The sequence below is a fragment of the Myxocyprinus asiaticus genome, chromosome 1 (assembly GCF_019703515.2).
Source record: "Myxocyprinus asiaticus isolate MX2 ecotype Aquarium Trade chromosome 1, UBuf_Myxa_2, whole genome shotgun sequence".
In the NCBI taxonomy this organism is placed as follows: domain Eukaryota; kingdom Metazoa; phylum Chordata; class Actinopteri; order Cypriniformes; family Catostomidae; genus Myxocyprinus; species Myxocyprinus asiaticus.
The window spans coordinates 52,343,787-52,360,397 of record NC_059344.1 but is presented as its reverse complement, the minus strand read 5'-3'; the positions used below and the strand labels follow the sequence as shown (position 1 = coordinate 52,360,397).

At 39.7% G+C, this 16,611-nt stretch overlaps 1 protein-coding gene across 1 annotated transcript in view; it reads left to right on the top strand.

Moving 5' to 3' along the window:
- Nucleotides 1–16,611, top strand: part of tdrd7b (tudor domain containing 7 b) — a 31,925-nt gene that overhangs the window by 12,873 nt on the left and 2,441 nt on the right. The window contains exons 7-16 of the mRNA XM_051710600.1: nucleotides 1,999–2,567; nucleotides 4,420–4,609; nucleotides 4,791–4,926; nucleotides 5,044–5,246; nucleotides 11,951–12,085; nucleotides 12,450–12,533; nucleotides 13,724–13,858; nucleotides 14,041–14,151; nucleotides 15,390–15,904; nucleotides 16,295–16,455. Of these exons, the coding sequence (XP_051566560.1) occupies nucleotides 1,999–2,567; nucleotides 4,420–4,609; nucleotides 4,791–4,926; nucleotides 5,044–5,246; nucleotides 11,951–12,085; nucleotides 12,450–12,533; nucleotides 13,724–13,858; nucleotides 14,041–14,151; nucleotides 15,390–15,904; nucleotides 16,295–16,455 (2,239 nt within the window). The remainder of the gene's footprint in view (nucleotides 1–1,998; nucleotides 2,568–4,419; nucleotides 4,610–4,790; nucleotides 4,927–5,043; nucleotides 5,247–11,950; nucleotides 12,086–12,449; nucleotides 12,534–13,723; nucleotides 13,859–14,040; nucleotides 14,152–15,389; nucleotides 15,905–16,294; nucleotides 16,456–16,611) is intronic.

The window sequence follows — 16,611 nt, the reverse complement described above, 5'->3', positions numbered from 1 at the left end:
AAGCTTGAAAAACAGTCCATTTTTAAATCTATCGATTTCTCAAGTCTGAAACCCAAATTCACAACCTGGTCTCATAGAACATTACTCTATATACATTTTTGTTATCTGACTTTTACGTGCCGCTTTCTACGTTTCGCTGCAGTTTCCTGGTGAAATTAACACTAGAGGTGCTACAAATGTGCGTTTTATTAATTGTCAAACAAATCATGAGTACAATTGCTGATTATGACATTATAAACACTGATTTTTCACTCTATTACTCACACACTGCTATGTTATGTTATCAAAACACTTTTACTTTAACGCATGATTTGAAAAACTATATATTTTAATGCTTGTATTACAGACCCACCTACATTTACACACTTTTCCCAATTTCAATAGTTTGCTTGGTAGCTCTCCTGATAGAGAGTTGGACTTTGGACTCGTCAACGTTCGAGTCCAGCTAAAGACACACGAAAGCGCAAGTGCCATCGAAACGACACAAACTGACACGGTTGCTTCTGAAAATGTGCTTTTCATTTCTAATTGGCATTTTAAAACACTATCGGATAGGGTTAGGTGTTGATTTAGCATAAGGATGTCTGTTTTGTTAAACTCACATTTGTCTTTTAGGACACAATTACGTTTAGGCTAAAGTTTTAGGTTAGGGAGGTACGTTTTACTCATTAAAACGTCCATTTAAAATTCACCTTAAAAACCTTGTCTGATTACAACCTCATTTTGTTTTGGTGCATCCCACTGGATATTTCACTTGGAAACTGCAACCAAACGTGTGATGAAGCATGCAATTTCAGTTTTGCAAAAAAGTTGCAATGCTTATGTAAATTTCACGAGATCAGGCTACAAAATTATTATGACCACCTGTAAGATCCTAACATTTGGAAAGAGTGGCTTAAAGGGATAGTTCACCCAAAAATGAAAATTCTCTCATCATTTACTCACCCTCATGGCATCCCAGATGTGTATATCTTTCTTTCATCTGCTGAATACAAACAAAGATTTTTAGAAGAATTTTTCAGCTCTGTAGGTCCATAAAATGCAAGCGAATGGGTGCCAAAATTTTGATGCTTCAAAATTCACATAAGGGCAACATAAAAGTACTCCAGATGACTCTGGTGGTTAAATCCATGTCTTCAGAAGTGATATGATAGGTATGGGTGAAAAACAGATCAAAATTTAAGTTATTTTTCCTTCACTTTCTCCTTCAGTGTTTGGTGATTCACATTCTTCGTACCAAAAAATGGCTTAAATATTTATCTGTTTCTCGCCCACACCTATCATATCATATCTGAAGACATGGATTTAACCACTGGAGTCGTCTGGAGTACTTTTATGCTGCCTTTAAATGGATTTTGGAGCTTCAAAATTTTGGCACCCATTCACTTCCATTGTATGGACCTACAGAGCTGAAATATTCTTTTAAAAATCTTCATTTGTGTTCTACAGAAGAAAGAAAGTCATACACACCTGGGATGCCAGGAGGGTGAGTAAATCATGAGAGAATTTTCATTTTTGGGTGAACTATACCTTTAAGATTATTTTCAACAAGCTCCCTGGTAATTTTATTCTGAACATAACAGTTTATGTGGCATATTTCAGTGCAACTTTTCGTGAACCAATCACATGAAGGCTTTGCAAATAAGCTGTTATTGAAGGATGGGGTAGTGCCAACTATATTTGATCCGACAGCTAATCCACAGCTCACGAGTGAACGCAGCAAAACGCAGTTTCTCATTTCACATGTGAAGAGAGCATTTACATAGAAGTCTTAAGCACAGCAGCAACAAAACAGGCCATTTCATTTTAAGGTTCGGAGTGAGGGTGGATTTGTGGAATTGTCATTAAAATATAAATATAAATGTTAATTTTTTTATGATGTGACACCTTTAAATATAATCTAGATAATATGTTATATATACAGTACATTCCAAGTTCAAAGTTAAGCTCTTTGTAGTCAGTCCTTGGAATCACAATGTTGCCTTGTTAACTTTACAGGTTGAGAAACCATGCAGCAGCAAACCTCAAGAATTGCTACTCTACCCTGCTAAAGAAATTCACCAGAGTACTACCCCACCCAGAGCTGCTACACCGCCCACACATGACAAATATCAGTCCCATCCGAAAAAACCTCAGATTCAAAGATCATCTGCCACCTCCAGGCCTAGCACTCCGGCGTCCTCCAAGGCTCTATCCCCAGACCTCAAGCAGAAGCTTAGAGAGCTGCTCTTGAAATACAGCAGTGGTCTTTGGGCACACGCCCTGCCCAAACTCTACCAGGACACTTATAAATGCAAGCTACCAGAGTTTGTGCTGGACTACCTCACCCTGCTGTCAGATATATGTACGATTGACTACCCCATGCCAGACAACCCCAAAAGAGCGATCCTGTATGCGAAAATGATGGAGGATGAGAATTGTAACCAGTCTGGATTGGATATGCAGACAACAGAGACAACCGAGCAGTGTTCGAGCAACCACACTGTGCCCCCTCTTGTCATCCCTAGAGAGGAGTACCCTTCTGTTTTGGTGGTGGAAGCAAATGACACTAACAGTGTCATTCTGAGGTGCGACTAAACATTACCATCCTGTGTTTCATGAGAGATTCAAACTTGGTTTGTTTCAGCAGTCAGCATAGTGCAGTTCGCAAGAATTTTTACTCTTATGTGAAATGCAGACGAACAAACTCAGTCCTCTTTTAAGAAAATTGAACTTTTGGTGGTGATCCGAGTATGTCCGTGGTGTGGTTTGCTTGTAATGTGCATTGTGCATGTAAAGCACACCAGGTTCACTTTATTTTAAAATTTGCGTAAGGCCAAATTTTTTTGGCAGTTACTGGTTGCAATACAAAGTTAATGATCTAATGGGAAAAGTAAGAGAAAACAAAGGTCTCCCTTCATTAGATTCTTTGGCTGGATTGCAAATGGAGGTGTATCTCCACTTTGATCGGATAGAGATCCAATCACAGCTACCCAAGCAAAATGGAAAACGCTACTTACCTATTACATCAGAGGCTGCTGTAACTGAAAATGTTCGTTTTTTTAGCGAATTTTAAAAATATTGATGGATAATTCAAATGCTTTCCATCACTTCGACAGTTTGGAGTTTTTCCTGCATTGAAAATTTGTTGGTGGCTGCCAAATTGAAATTTCGGGTCACTGAAGCAAATTTAGTTGTATTCCTCTGCATTCTATGATTTATAAGCACTAAATAAACTACTAATCTGAAACGCGCTCGGTGCAATGGAAGCCTGGTTTCACTTAAGTGTTGCGTGATCCTCTTCACAGACCAGGAGAGAGAAACGAGTGGGGATTTGTGAAGAGAGACGATGTATACCAAATGTATCCCAATGGAATAATTCATGGGATTTTGTTTATTAAATCAGCTGAGAAGATCATAAGTTGACAATGTCTGTTGTTTTTCAAATTGAAATGGCAGAATTAATAGAAAAAGGCAGAAACTGTAACACGGTGCTTTAACAACCGATGACTGTAGCACAACCTCATTATATAATTAATTAGCCTACTTGCCTAATTGTATCTGGATAATGAAAACGCATTTGCATTTACACCTTCTTTGAATCTGCTCAGAATATGTCCCTGACTACCACCAAATGTGATTTTAGTAATCCTATCACATCCGTACACAGTGCATTAAGGGTGTTCTCATCCCTTTAAGGGTGAGAACACCCTTAAAGGGATAGTTCACCCAAATATGAAAATTCTCTCATCATTTACTCACCCTCATTCCAGATGTGTATGATTTTCTTTCTTTAGCAGAACACAAACAAAGATTTTTAGAAGAATATCTCAGCTCTTATACAATGCAAGTGAATTGTGATCAGACCTTTTTTAGCTTCGAAAATCAAACAAAGGAAATATAGAAGTAATCCATAAGACTCCAGTGGTTAAATCCATGTCTTCAGAAGTGATATAATAGGTGTGGGTGAGAAACTCCTTTTTTTTACTCTAAATCTCCACTTTCACAAGTCACATTGGGTGCCTGCTTAGTTTCACTTTCAAATCTGGAAGTGAAAGTCAAAGTAGAGATTTAGATTAAAAAAGGACTTATATTGTTCTGTTTCTCACCCACACCTGCTATGTTGCTTCTGAAGATATGGATTTAACCACTGGAGTCTTACGGATTACTTTTATGTTTCCTTTATGTGATTTTTGGAGCTACAAAGGTCTGATCACCATTCACTTGCATTGTATGGACCTACAGAGCTGAGATATTCTTCTAAAAATCTATGTTTGTGTTCTGCCGAAGAAAGAAAGTCGTACACATATGGGATGGCATGAGGGTGAGTAAACGATAAGAGAATTTTGATTTTTGGGTGAACTATCCCTTTAACCTTGTCATGCTTTGATAAACCATATATAGAGCATAAAACACGCCTCTTATGGTGTTTATGTGCAGATACATAGGTGAAGGTTACTCCAAAGCACAAGAGAAGTTGGAGGATGAAATGAGAGTGTTCTATAGACAGGACAACACCAAGCTGGCTCTGACCTCACCCTCACCAGGTCAGCTTACTGCTGTACATGCTGAGGAAGAGGAGGAGATCCTGCGGGCAAAAGTGTGTGAGGTCATGCCTGACAAAGTCAAGGTATGTTACAGGGTCACTAAACGTCCCTGTGGACCATTATAGTCCATTGCACATTGCAGTGAATCAAAGAGGTTTTCTGATGTACTGTAGATACCAGGCTGTTTTGATCTATTAAACTATTTGATCTGTGCAATATCTTCCATAAACATGCTGCTCTCTTTTTGTATTAATTACATGATAGAACTTGGATATGATGTTGAAACAGGTTTACTATGTGGATCATGGCTTTTCTGAAGTCATCAGCAAAAGCAAACTGCTAGAGCTGCATGAGAAGTTTTTCAAATTGCCTTTCCAAGCCACCAAATGTAAACTAGCTGGTGAGTTTTGCATTCAATTATGAATGTGGTGCACTTAGACCAAAACTTTTTTTTTTTTTGCATTCAATGTCAAATGCAGCGTTTTTATAATGTTGTTTGTGTATTGCTGTGTTTCAGGCCTGGAGTCTTTCAGTCATGAGCAGGCAGTGCTGAAGATGTTTGAGTCCATGGCCAGTGGCAAAATCCTATTGGCTGAGATCTTAGAGCGTGAGGAAGTGCCTCTGGTGGTGCTGTATGACACATCACAAGATGATGATATCAACATCAATGCAGCCTGTATGAAAGCTTTGCAAGACAAATCCTTAGAGAGTACCCTAAAGGTAAGCAAATATAGTTGAATTATGATTGGTCAATTAAACCCCCATGTCTCCTATAATTAAATATTTTGTTGGCACCATGATAGAGTGATAGTATCAGGTGATAATGCCATAATGTTATCGTATAACATACTGTGAGAGATCTCTTGCATTCTTGTGAAGGAGAAAGTGGGGACCAGGTTAACAGTACACGTGGGTCGTTTATTGTCAACACTTTCCAGTGTATACACACAAAATAATGCTTTTCAGCAGTACACTGAACACACACATACATCTTCGTACGTCTCTCTCTCTCTCCCCTCTGGTGGTCTGGACTGCCATTTTATCCTTCTCTAGCTCTCACTGCAACACAAAACAGCTGTTAGAGATAATTTCCCACAGGTGTCAATCCTAACTGCTCTTCCTCCCCCGCCTCGCTCTCTACAGACATCGCTCAGCTATGCCCCCATCACCACATACCCCCATCACCCGACTCAGGCCGTAGAGCCATCCGGCCTGTCACCTACTCCCCCCCCCCCCCCCATTTCTGGAGGAAATCCGAAACAGCCATCTGCACCCCCAGCCTGTAGACCACCTTGAACATAAAAGGCTGGAGAGCTAGATGCCAACGGGTGATCCACATGTTGCCATCCTTCATGTGATGGTGCCACTAGAGTGGGGCTTGGTCCGAACAGAGGATGAAAGCACGCCCCAGCAGATAGTATCAGAAGTTGAAGACCGCCCCCTTGATGGCCAAACACTCCTTCTCAATTGTGCTGTACTAAGTCTCTCTCAGTGAGAGCTTACGACTAATGCACAGCACAGGGTGCTCCTCCCCCTCCACCATCTGCGACAGTACCACTCCAACCCCCCTGTCCAATGCGTCCGTCTGCAAGATAAAAGGGAGAGTGAAGTCAGGAGAGTGCAGTAATGGCCTGCCGCAAAGTGCAGCCTTCACCCACGTGAACGCCTGCTGACATGGCTCCATCCACTGGACCGGATCTGGTGCCCCCTTTTTAGTCAGATCAGTCAGCTGGCTGGTGATGGTCGAATAGGCACGATAATAGCCAGCCAGCCCCAGGAACTGTCTCACCTCCTTTTTGGTCTTAGGTCTTGGGCAGGCTGCAATCGCTGTGGTCTTAACAATACTGTACTTCCACCATCCAATTGCTCACTTCATTGGGTTTGCCTTGAGTCCCAACCATTTCAACAACCTCAGGACAGCCCTCAGATGCCGCAGGTGATCGGTGGCTTTTAAGTTCACCTCCGGTCCGAGCTCCTCCCTCTCCAGAACCACCATTGCCAAAGTCACGGGGACCGCCTCTGTCCACGGTTTTAGGATGTTGAGGTGGTAAATCTGAAGTGCTCCGCCCCATCTGTTCGTTTCACCTCATAATCGATTTCCCCAACTCGTTGTGTGACCTCAAAGGGTCCTTGCCACTTGACGAGTAATTTAGAGCTTGATGTGGGGAGCAATACAAGGACTTTATCTCCCGGTGTAAATTCCCCTAGTCGAGTGCTCCTATTATACAGCCGGCTTTGACGTTCTTGAGCCTGGAGCATATTCTCCTATGTTAATTGCCCCAGTGTGTGGAGTTTTGCTCTCAGATCAAGAACGTATTGAATTTAGTTTTTGCTGTTTAAAGGCCCCTCCTCCCAATTTTCCCATAGGACATCAAGCATGTAAATAATAGGGGCTCGAGCCACTTGTCCCAATTTCGAGCGTCTTCGTACACAAATTTACGAATCATATTCTTTAGGGACTGATTAAATAATTCGACAAAGTCCGTTTGGGGGGTGGTAAACGCTGGTCCGAATCGGCTTAGTCCCCAATAATTCATACAGTTCACGTAGTGAATGTGACATAAACTTAGTGCCCTGATCAGTGAGGATTTCTTCAGGAATCCAAACTCGGGAGACAGTTCTGAAGAGTGCCTCTGCAGCACTTCACGCTGAAATGTTGCACAGTGGCACTGCTTCCATATATCGCGTTGCGTAGTCCGCCAGAACAAACACAAAGCGATACCCTCCTGCCGCCTGCTCTAATGGCACGTCAAGGTCCATACAAATTCTTTCGAAAGGGACCTCGATCAATGGAAGGGGGCACATTGGTGTTCTTGGGGTGGCCGGCGGATCCACCAGCTGGCATTCATGGCATGCCGCACACCACCTGCAAACAACCGGCCACCACCGGCCAATTCGAACCCAAGTTTAGTGGATGGCAGAGGCGGGGACTCTCCAGCTCTCACTGCGACACAAAACAGCTGTTAGAAATAATTTCCCACAGGTGTCAGTCCTTACCACTCTTCCTCTCCCAGCCTCACTCTCTACAGACGTCGCTTGGCCACACCCCCATCCCCAAACATACCGAAATAATAATCTAGATGATCATCTGATGGAGCGAGTGTTTCCGCAACTGCTATCGGGTCCTTCTATAATGGGGGTTGGTGCTCCACTTATGCGTATAGGGAGCAGCAGCCCTGCAAGTTTGTGCAAAACCTGATGATCCATGTCATCCCAGCATGATTTGAGAATGTTCCAAAAAGCATCTTGGGTGCTTCAATGAAAGCAAGGAAATCTAGCCTTTTGTACAGAGGGGTTATCATGGTCAATGTCACAAATTTGCCTTTTGGATTTGTGACTTAGAAATAGTGTAAAATTGTAAATATTTTGTATTCATCTTGCATCATAACATTTCTTTGTTTTTAATAGTTCAAAATGTTACAGTTTTTTTAATGTGACCCTCACTGTTGCTGACAGCAGGCTGCTCGAGTGTTTGTTTCTTGCTAGCCTGCTTAGCATTGCTTATTCTTATACGTTCATCATTTTATCCTTTGCCATTTTACTGCGTGCTATGGTTTTTTCCACTTCTACTGTTTCATCTGTGTGTATACCGCACGCACCCGTTTCTCTTTTTCCACTTTTTCCGCTTGTCTACATCTCACGTCTCGACTGCGTGCATTCATTTTCTCCACTGTGTTTCACACGGATTATTGCATCAATCTCAAACATCTGCTGATTAGGAACCACATCGATCTCAAACCCTCGCCGCTCAAGAACAACCATAACAACAGCGACAACAAACAATTGCGGTAAGTCATGGCATCCGCTCATGTTATTGCTTCCTGCATTACATGCTACATGTTTACTATAGATTCTTCCATCAGCAGTGAGGGATTCACATGTGATAAATGTAAGGAATTAGTCAGGCTGACGGAGAAGTTTAATGAGCTAGAGGCACGCATCCGAACACTAGTGGAGGTCAGTGAGAAAAAGAAGCCGGTAGATACTGTTTTGGATGCAGGTAGAACAGCAAGCAACACACACTTTGGTTCCAGCTCTAGAGCCCCTGCAGCAGGGCGATTGGGTAACGTCTCGGCAGTATACTCGCTCAGCAGAGAGACACCACACTCATGTTCCTGTTAGGGTTTCCAATCGATTCTCCCCACTCAGTGATGCACCCACTGAGAATCATGTTGAAAGAGCCCTAATAATTGGTGATTCTATTGTAAGGAATGTGGAAATAGAGACTCCAGCCAACATTGTTAAATGCATTTCAGGGGCTCAGGTGTCTGACATCAGATCAAATTTACAAGTGCTGGCTAATGCTAAACGTAGATTTTCTAAAAATTGTTATTCATGTCGGCACTAATGATGTCCAGCTTCGCCAGTCAGAGATCACTAGAGATAATGTTAAAGAGGTGTGTGAACTTGCAAAAACGATGTCAGACACTGTAATATGCTCAGGCCCCCTCCCTACTCATCGCGGTGACAAAGTTTATAGTAGTTTAGTGTCACTGAACAGCTGGATGTCTGTGTAGTGTCTGGAGAATAGCACAGGATTTATAGACAATTGGAAGAGTTTTTGGGGTAGACCAGACCTGCTAAAGAGAGACAGACTCCATCCCTCCAGGGATGGTGCTGCTCTCCTCTCTAGTAATTTGGCTCATAGTCTTAATAATGATAGTATTTGACTTACTAGAGCCCAGGTCAGGAAGCAAACAAACTGGTTAATCCGAACGTCTGCTAGCTACCTTAAGACATCACATAGGTCACATAAACTACAACACATAGAGACTGTATCACCTAGATATCATATAGAGACTGTGTCTGTTCCCCAAACTACCAAACACAAAACTCTCACTAAATAATTTAGAAAAAATTGGATTAAGGTCAAACTTGAAAATAACAAAAAAACTTGAAGATAAACATCATATAAAGGTAGGGCTACTAAACATTAGATCTCTTTCTACCAAAGAACTAATTGTAAATGAAGTTATTAGAGATCATAGTTTGGATGCGCTCTGTTTGACTGAAACCTGGCTTAAACCAAATGAATATATTAGTTTAAATGAATGTACTCCCCCAGGTTATTGTTATAAACATGAGCCTCATCTGAAGGGTCGAGGAGGAGGTGTTGCTACAATTTACAGTGAAGTATTTGGTGTTACTCAGAGGACAGGATATAAGTTTAAGTCTTTTGAACTAATAATGTTTAATATGACACCGTCAGATATAAATAAAAAATCTCTCGTCTTTTGCCCGTGCTACAGTATATAGATCACCCTGGGCCTTACTCTAGTTTCTTTGGTGAATTTGCAAATTTTCTATTTGATCTAGTTGTTAATGTAGATAGAACTTCAATTGTTGGTGATTTAAACATTCACATAGATAATGAAAATGACACATTGGGATTAGCATTTATTGATATTCTCAACTCTCTTGGAGTCAGACAAATGTGACAGGACCAACTCATCACCATAATCATACGCTAGATTTAATTCTGTCACATGGGGTTGATGTTGATACTATAGAAATTGTACCGCAGAGTGATGACATCTCAGATTATTACCTCGTCTCTTGTTTGTTGCGATCAGCTAATGTCACTCAATCTACATCACACTATCGTTCAGGTAGAACTATTCTTTCAACCACTAAATATAGCTTCACTAATAATCTTCCAGAATTCTCACATACTCAGTAAGCCAAAAAGTCTAGAAGAACTTGATGAAATAACAGAAAATATAAATACAGTCACCCCCCTTCCATTAAAGAAAAAAGCCTGAAAAATATTGCTAAATTATGACAAATGTTCTCTGTTGCTGATGCCAAAAAATGAATTCATGCGTTCTTGACCTCAAGACTAGATTATTGTAATGCATTACTGGGAGGATATCCAGCAAGTTCAATAAATAAACTTCAATTGGTTCAAAATGCAGCTGCCAGAGTGCTGACTAGAACTAAAAAAATTATCATATTAGCCCAATTTTATCGTCGTTACATTGGCTACCTGTTAAATTTCGTATTAAATAAAATTCTTTTAACTACATACAAAGCTTTGGATGGTCTAGCTACACAGTATTTAAGTGACCTTCTGACACGCTATATTCTGTCACGTTCATTACGATCACAAAATTCTGGCTTGTTAATAATTCCAAGAATATCAAAATCCACAAAAGGAAGTAGATCCTTTTCATACTTGGCTCCTAAACTACACTGAACACTGTTCAGGATGCAGACACACTCACTCAGTTTAAGTCTAGACTAAAGACTCATCTATTTAGCCAGGCATACACCTAATTTATCCTTCAACTCACAATTAGGCTTCTTTAGTTAGGTCTGCCGGAACCAGAAACATCCATCATGATCTATAACTCTGCATAAAATTGAATTGCATCTACGCTAATATTATTCTATATTTTTCCAGATCCAGCTCTGTTCCTGCTTGGTGTCGGACTCCACTGCTATGTGTCACTGAGAGATGATGACAAACTACAACCGGTGCTAGTCAGGCATCACTTCAGATTTTTGACTTCAGAGGATGAACTGATGCCAACTCCAACTGTAAGACATCAGATACTTCATATGCCACTGCCTGAACCTTGGACTTAGGATGGACCCCACCGAACCTCACCGAACCTCACCGAAATGACCTGCAGGCTGAACTGCGATGCACCTCATCATTTATCTCTGCCTGCATCACCTTTGTCTATTGATGGACTACACTGTTGAAATGGAATACATAGACTATAATTTAATTGCCAACAAAAGCCTTCATCAGCCAAATAACAAAGGACGATGCATCTATGTGAACTTCTGCAGTTAATCCAGAATGGACTTCAAAGACATTAGTCATTAATCTTTTCTTTTTATTTTTAAAACACTGGACCTTAATGCTTACTTAATTTACAAATTTAAAACCATGACTTGTACTGCACACAAATAACTAATATTGGCATTATATTCATGTTGTTTAGCCAGAGGGGAACTGGCCCCCACAGTAAGCCACAGTAAGTTATTTTTCTCTATTAACCAACATCTTATGGAGTTTTGTGTTCCTTGCTTTATACACAATTTACAATCATTTTTAATCAAACTACACAATAGATATTACAGTCTCATTTTCTGTTAATGCATGATTTCCTGTAAAGCTGCCTTGAAACGATGTGTGTTGTGAAAAGTGCTATACAAATAAAAATGACTTGACTTGACTGTACCATGGAACTGAATATTGACTACATACCATGATATTTAAATGGTATGCCAAAGTACCAACAAGAATATCTTGAAACATGTTCAGAGAAACATGGCATTACCATGGTACCATTTAAACAAATCATGGTAATACCATCGTACATTTTTGTAAGTAGAGTGTTCTATTAATGTTGATTGTGATATTTAATATTCATAATTGATTAAATAAATGGTAAATATGTATTCTGTTGCAGGTGAACAGTGCCTATATGAATGTGAGTGTGACCAGTGTTTGTTCAGATGGGACGATCTACTGTCAGGTGCCCTCCAGAGGTCTGTCTAAACTCAACGAAATTCTGGAGAAGACTGAAAACTATTTCCATTCCCAGGTACCACAGTTGTATATTATCTGTATGTGTAGCCTCATGTTGCTAGAGGCTTCTTTAGAGGAGTTGAGGAGGCTGAAATGGACAGATTGGGATTATAGTTATAATCAGATTACCAGACGTCAAGAACATAATCCCTGGTAAACAATGACCTGCTGGCATAGAATGTGTAAGAGAGTGTTTAAGATAGCAACCAACATGTAATTTAAGGTGTTTTAAATAGTTATTAATTGTTTGTTGTTTATGTAATGGTGATGTAATGGTAATACAGAACTGTAGCTTAAGTGCAGAAAAGTCTTCTTCATGTTATGATTAGTCCTGTTGCAGGGCAGACACAATCTGCTGACATATCTTTCCCTTATGAAAGGTCACATCAGAGTCGCTGGTTTCCCGGCCGTTCTGTGGCAAAAGCTGTTTGGCTCGTTATAAAGGCAAATGGTCCCGGGTGGAGGTGAGTCTGCTCTGTCAATGGCAGAGTGAATAAAAGAAGAGTCAGTTGATTCATTTATTTGAACATGATCCTTATTGAGTGCAGTTGGGATTGATGTTAAGTGATAATGTTCAATAACTGTGAGTAAGCTAGAGTCTACAGACTAATTTGAGCAGATGAGTTAGTAATCATCATTTATATTTTTCATTTGTTTCTACATTTGCATTTTATATCATTTGTTCTTCATTGGTCCCTTGGTCCCCATGTCAAAAAATAAATAAAAATCAAATTCGCTTAGGTAAAACATTGACTGGTTCCTTTATTAAAAAGTATAATTATTAGTTAGTATTTTACTGTATAATATTAGTAAGAAAAATTATTAGCAACCATAACAACAACACTACAAGAAGGTTATATTTGTTAATGTTAGTTAACTACATTAGTTAACATGAACAAACAATAAACAACACTTTTTCAGAACTTATTATTCTTAATGTTAATATCAGCATAAATGAATATATTATTTAAATTAAACATTGTATATTTTATTATTATTTAATGCACTATGAAATAACATTAACAATTTCAAATTGTATTTTTATACATTAACATTAACCAAGATTAATAACTTGTGTACAAAAAAATATTGTTCATTGTTAGTTCATGAGACCTAATGCGTTAATTAATGGTAACAAATAGAAACTTATTATAAAGTGTTACCAACAGGGATGGATTTAGGCATGGGCGACATGGGCAGGGGCCTTCTTCCATAAAAATGCTGTTCTGTTTTTGTATTAATTACATGATAGAACTTGGATATGATGTTGAAACAGGTTTACTATGTGGATCATGGCTTTTCTGAAGTCATCACCAAAATGGACTTTCTTTAAAAAAGGGGCTCAGTCCGTATCTAAGGACCATATTATCATAGAGGACTCCTTGGCCAGTACCAAGTTGCCACCCATAAACACTATTAATGACCTAGCAATGCCCTAGCAACCATACAGGACATCTTTGCAACTGCATAGCAATGTCCTGTACATCACCCAGAACACTAGCATCATGGCAGCGAGTTTTGTTCGGGGCAAGCACCACTTGCATTTTCTTCAGAAAAAGGAAACCTCTAGTTCAGAAATTTCTGTTGAATTACTGAAATATTCAGTCTTGAGGATAAATATTGAGGATCATTATTATGTCCACTTTTACCATAGATAACAAACCTGCACGGCAGCCGTGTGTTGGACATCTTGTTTGTGGATGTGGGTGTCCAGGCATCGGTCGAGGTCATCGAGTTGAGAGAGATCCCACCGCCTTTGCTGCGTGACCTCATATCCACCCCGCCCCAGGTCAGACAACAGCCAATCACTGCAAAAAGTGGTTAATGAGTCTAGCAGTAAATAGCATGGAGGAAATATGAGTGATATAATTGTTCATTGCTTTTGGGAATTTCTGTCTATTTTGCCAGTGAGTGACTGTGTAATTTAGAAATATTAAGTCCTAGATGTCATAACTGAGCATGTTTGTGCAGGCACTGAAGTGTTGTTTGGCAGATCTGCCTGTGAGTGTCGGCTCATGGACTCCTGATGCAGTACAGTGGCTGAGAGACACAGTTTTCCACTGCAGTGACTGCAGCTTGAAGGCCAGTGCCATATTAATACTGCATTCTGTATTTTTTTAGATCAACATTAGGGTTGTCTTATTTTATTTGCACAAAAGATATAAGAATAAAACAAACACATTTCAGAAAAGATGAACAGTGCTTAGAAAGAAAAAAAAAAAGGCCTTCTAAAAAAGGGGCTTGTACAAAGTAAAGAAAGACTTTAACCAAACAAGATATAGAGAAAACAAAAGTTGAAAAATAGATAAGGAAAAATCAGAAAGGACAAAAAAAACAAGATTAATAAACAAAAATGAGGGGAGAACATATACACCACTTTAGATGAAAGATTAGGCTGTTCCAGATAGAAGGACCTCTATGTGAAATTGGCTTTACCTTTAAAGTTAAAGCTGAAGTATCAGCTCTGTTGGTCCATACAATGTAAGGGAATGGTGTCCAGAACTCAGAAGGTCCAAAAAGCACATAAAGTCAGCATAAACATAGTCCATACGACTGCAGTGGTTGTATGTTTTGTTTTGCCATCATATGACCATTCATTCTCATGTCTTCAGAAGCAATATGATAAATGAGTAAAAAACAGATCAACATTTAAGGCCTTTTTTACTATATACTGTATCTCCACTTTCACTTCCTTTTTTTTTTTTTTTTTTTTTTTTTTTTTTTTTTTTGCAATTCACATTTCTTTGTGCATATCGCCACCTACTGGTTGAGGCTGGTCAGAGGTGGATATTTATAGCAAAAAAAATGGCTTAAATATTGTGTTTCTCACCCACACCTATCATATTGCTTCTGAAGACATGGATTTAACCACTGGAGTTGTATGGATAGCTTTTATGCTGCCTTTATATACTTTTTGGACCTTCAAATTTCTGGCCACCATTCACTTTGCAATGGACAAACAGAGCTGAGATATTCTTCTAAAAATCTTCATTTATGTTCTGCAGAAGAAAGAAAGTCATTCGCATCTGGGATGGCATGAGGGTGTGTAAATGACAGAATTTTCATTTTTGGGTAAACTATCCCTTCAAGGAACAGCACAACCAATTATCAAAAACATCAATGAAAGTTCTATTCCATGCTAATTAAATAGCACACCAAAAACCAAATGACTTAATATGAAGCACATATTTTCATGATGTGTTGAAGCACAAGTAGGTATGAGCCAGGAACCATTACTGAATATAGGATAAGCAGTTTCAAGAAGATAAAACGGTTTGCCGCATTCAAATAATACTTAAATACTCAAATTTGTTTTCTAGATTGCCAAGGTGGATGAGACCAAACGGCTTGCTCATGTTTACCTCTTCACCAGCAAGAACTTCCATGACACAAGCTGCAGCTTGAACCAACAGCTGGCCAACTCTGATCTGTGGAACCACCAGAAGGATGTTTTCTTAGGCAGCAGAGGATCTTCAAAATCCTTGATGATCCCTGCCGCCATCCCCACTTCCGGCCTCAACACTGATGGAGGATACAGAGCTCCACACACACCCAAGAGGAAGTCATCTTCAACTGGAAGCCAGAGCACATGTCCAGGCTCTCCACCTGAACACCTGGTTCTTCCACCACTGCTGGAGTTGCCTGAAGTTGGACAGAATATGGATGTATTTGTTTCAGTGGCATGCCATCCTGGGCACTTTGTGCTACAGCCGTGGCAGGATATGTACAAATTGGTGGTTTTGATGGGGGAGATGATTCTTTATTATAATAAGATAGAGGAAAAAACATTTAAAGTGGAGAAGAACCAGGTCTGTGCTGCCAAGGTGGAAAACAAGTAAGTTTTTTCATAATTTCTAGGTCATCTGCTTTTTAGTCATCACCATTCACCTTCATTGCATCTTTTTTCCATACAATGAAAGTCAATGGTGACTGAGGCTAACATGCCTCCTATGGGTTTTCTCGCAAGGAAAAAAACGTGTGTTTGAAACAATTTAAGGGAAAGAAATTATGAGAGAATTTTCATTTTTGGGTGAACTATCCCTTTAATAGACGTTAAATAGCAATTAAATTACATAGCATATTTAAATGTATTTATCTTAATTCAAACAGCAGGGTTAGGTTGTATTTTGTCCCAAGGAACCTCTCAAGGCATTTTGACTCTTGTGTCTGTTGAATGTATTGCTTTGCCATCATATGACCATTCATTCTCCTTCTCATTTTTCAGTTGGTACCGTGTTCTGGTGAAGGGAATCCTGTCTAATGGTATGGTGTCAGTGTTTCAGCTGGACTATGGTAAACATGAGCTGGTAAGCTGCACCCAGCTCAGGCCCCTCATCCAGGAGTTCTGCCAACTCCCCTTCCAGGCCATCACTGCTCAACTGGCTGGTACACTTCATTTTCTGTTAGAAAGGGTCTTTTATTTATTCAAAAGAGTGGTTCATCAGCTCTAAAACCCATTCACCATTTATTGGCCCAAAAGAGACACTGTACTTCCTATGTTCCCATACAATTTGGAAAAACTCAATTCCAACATGGAAGTTA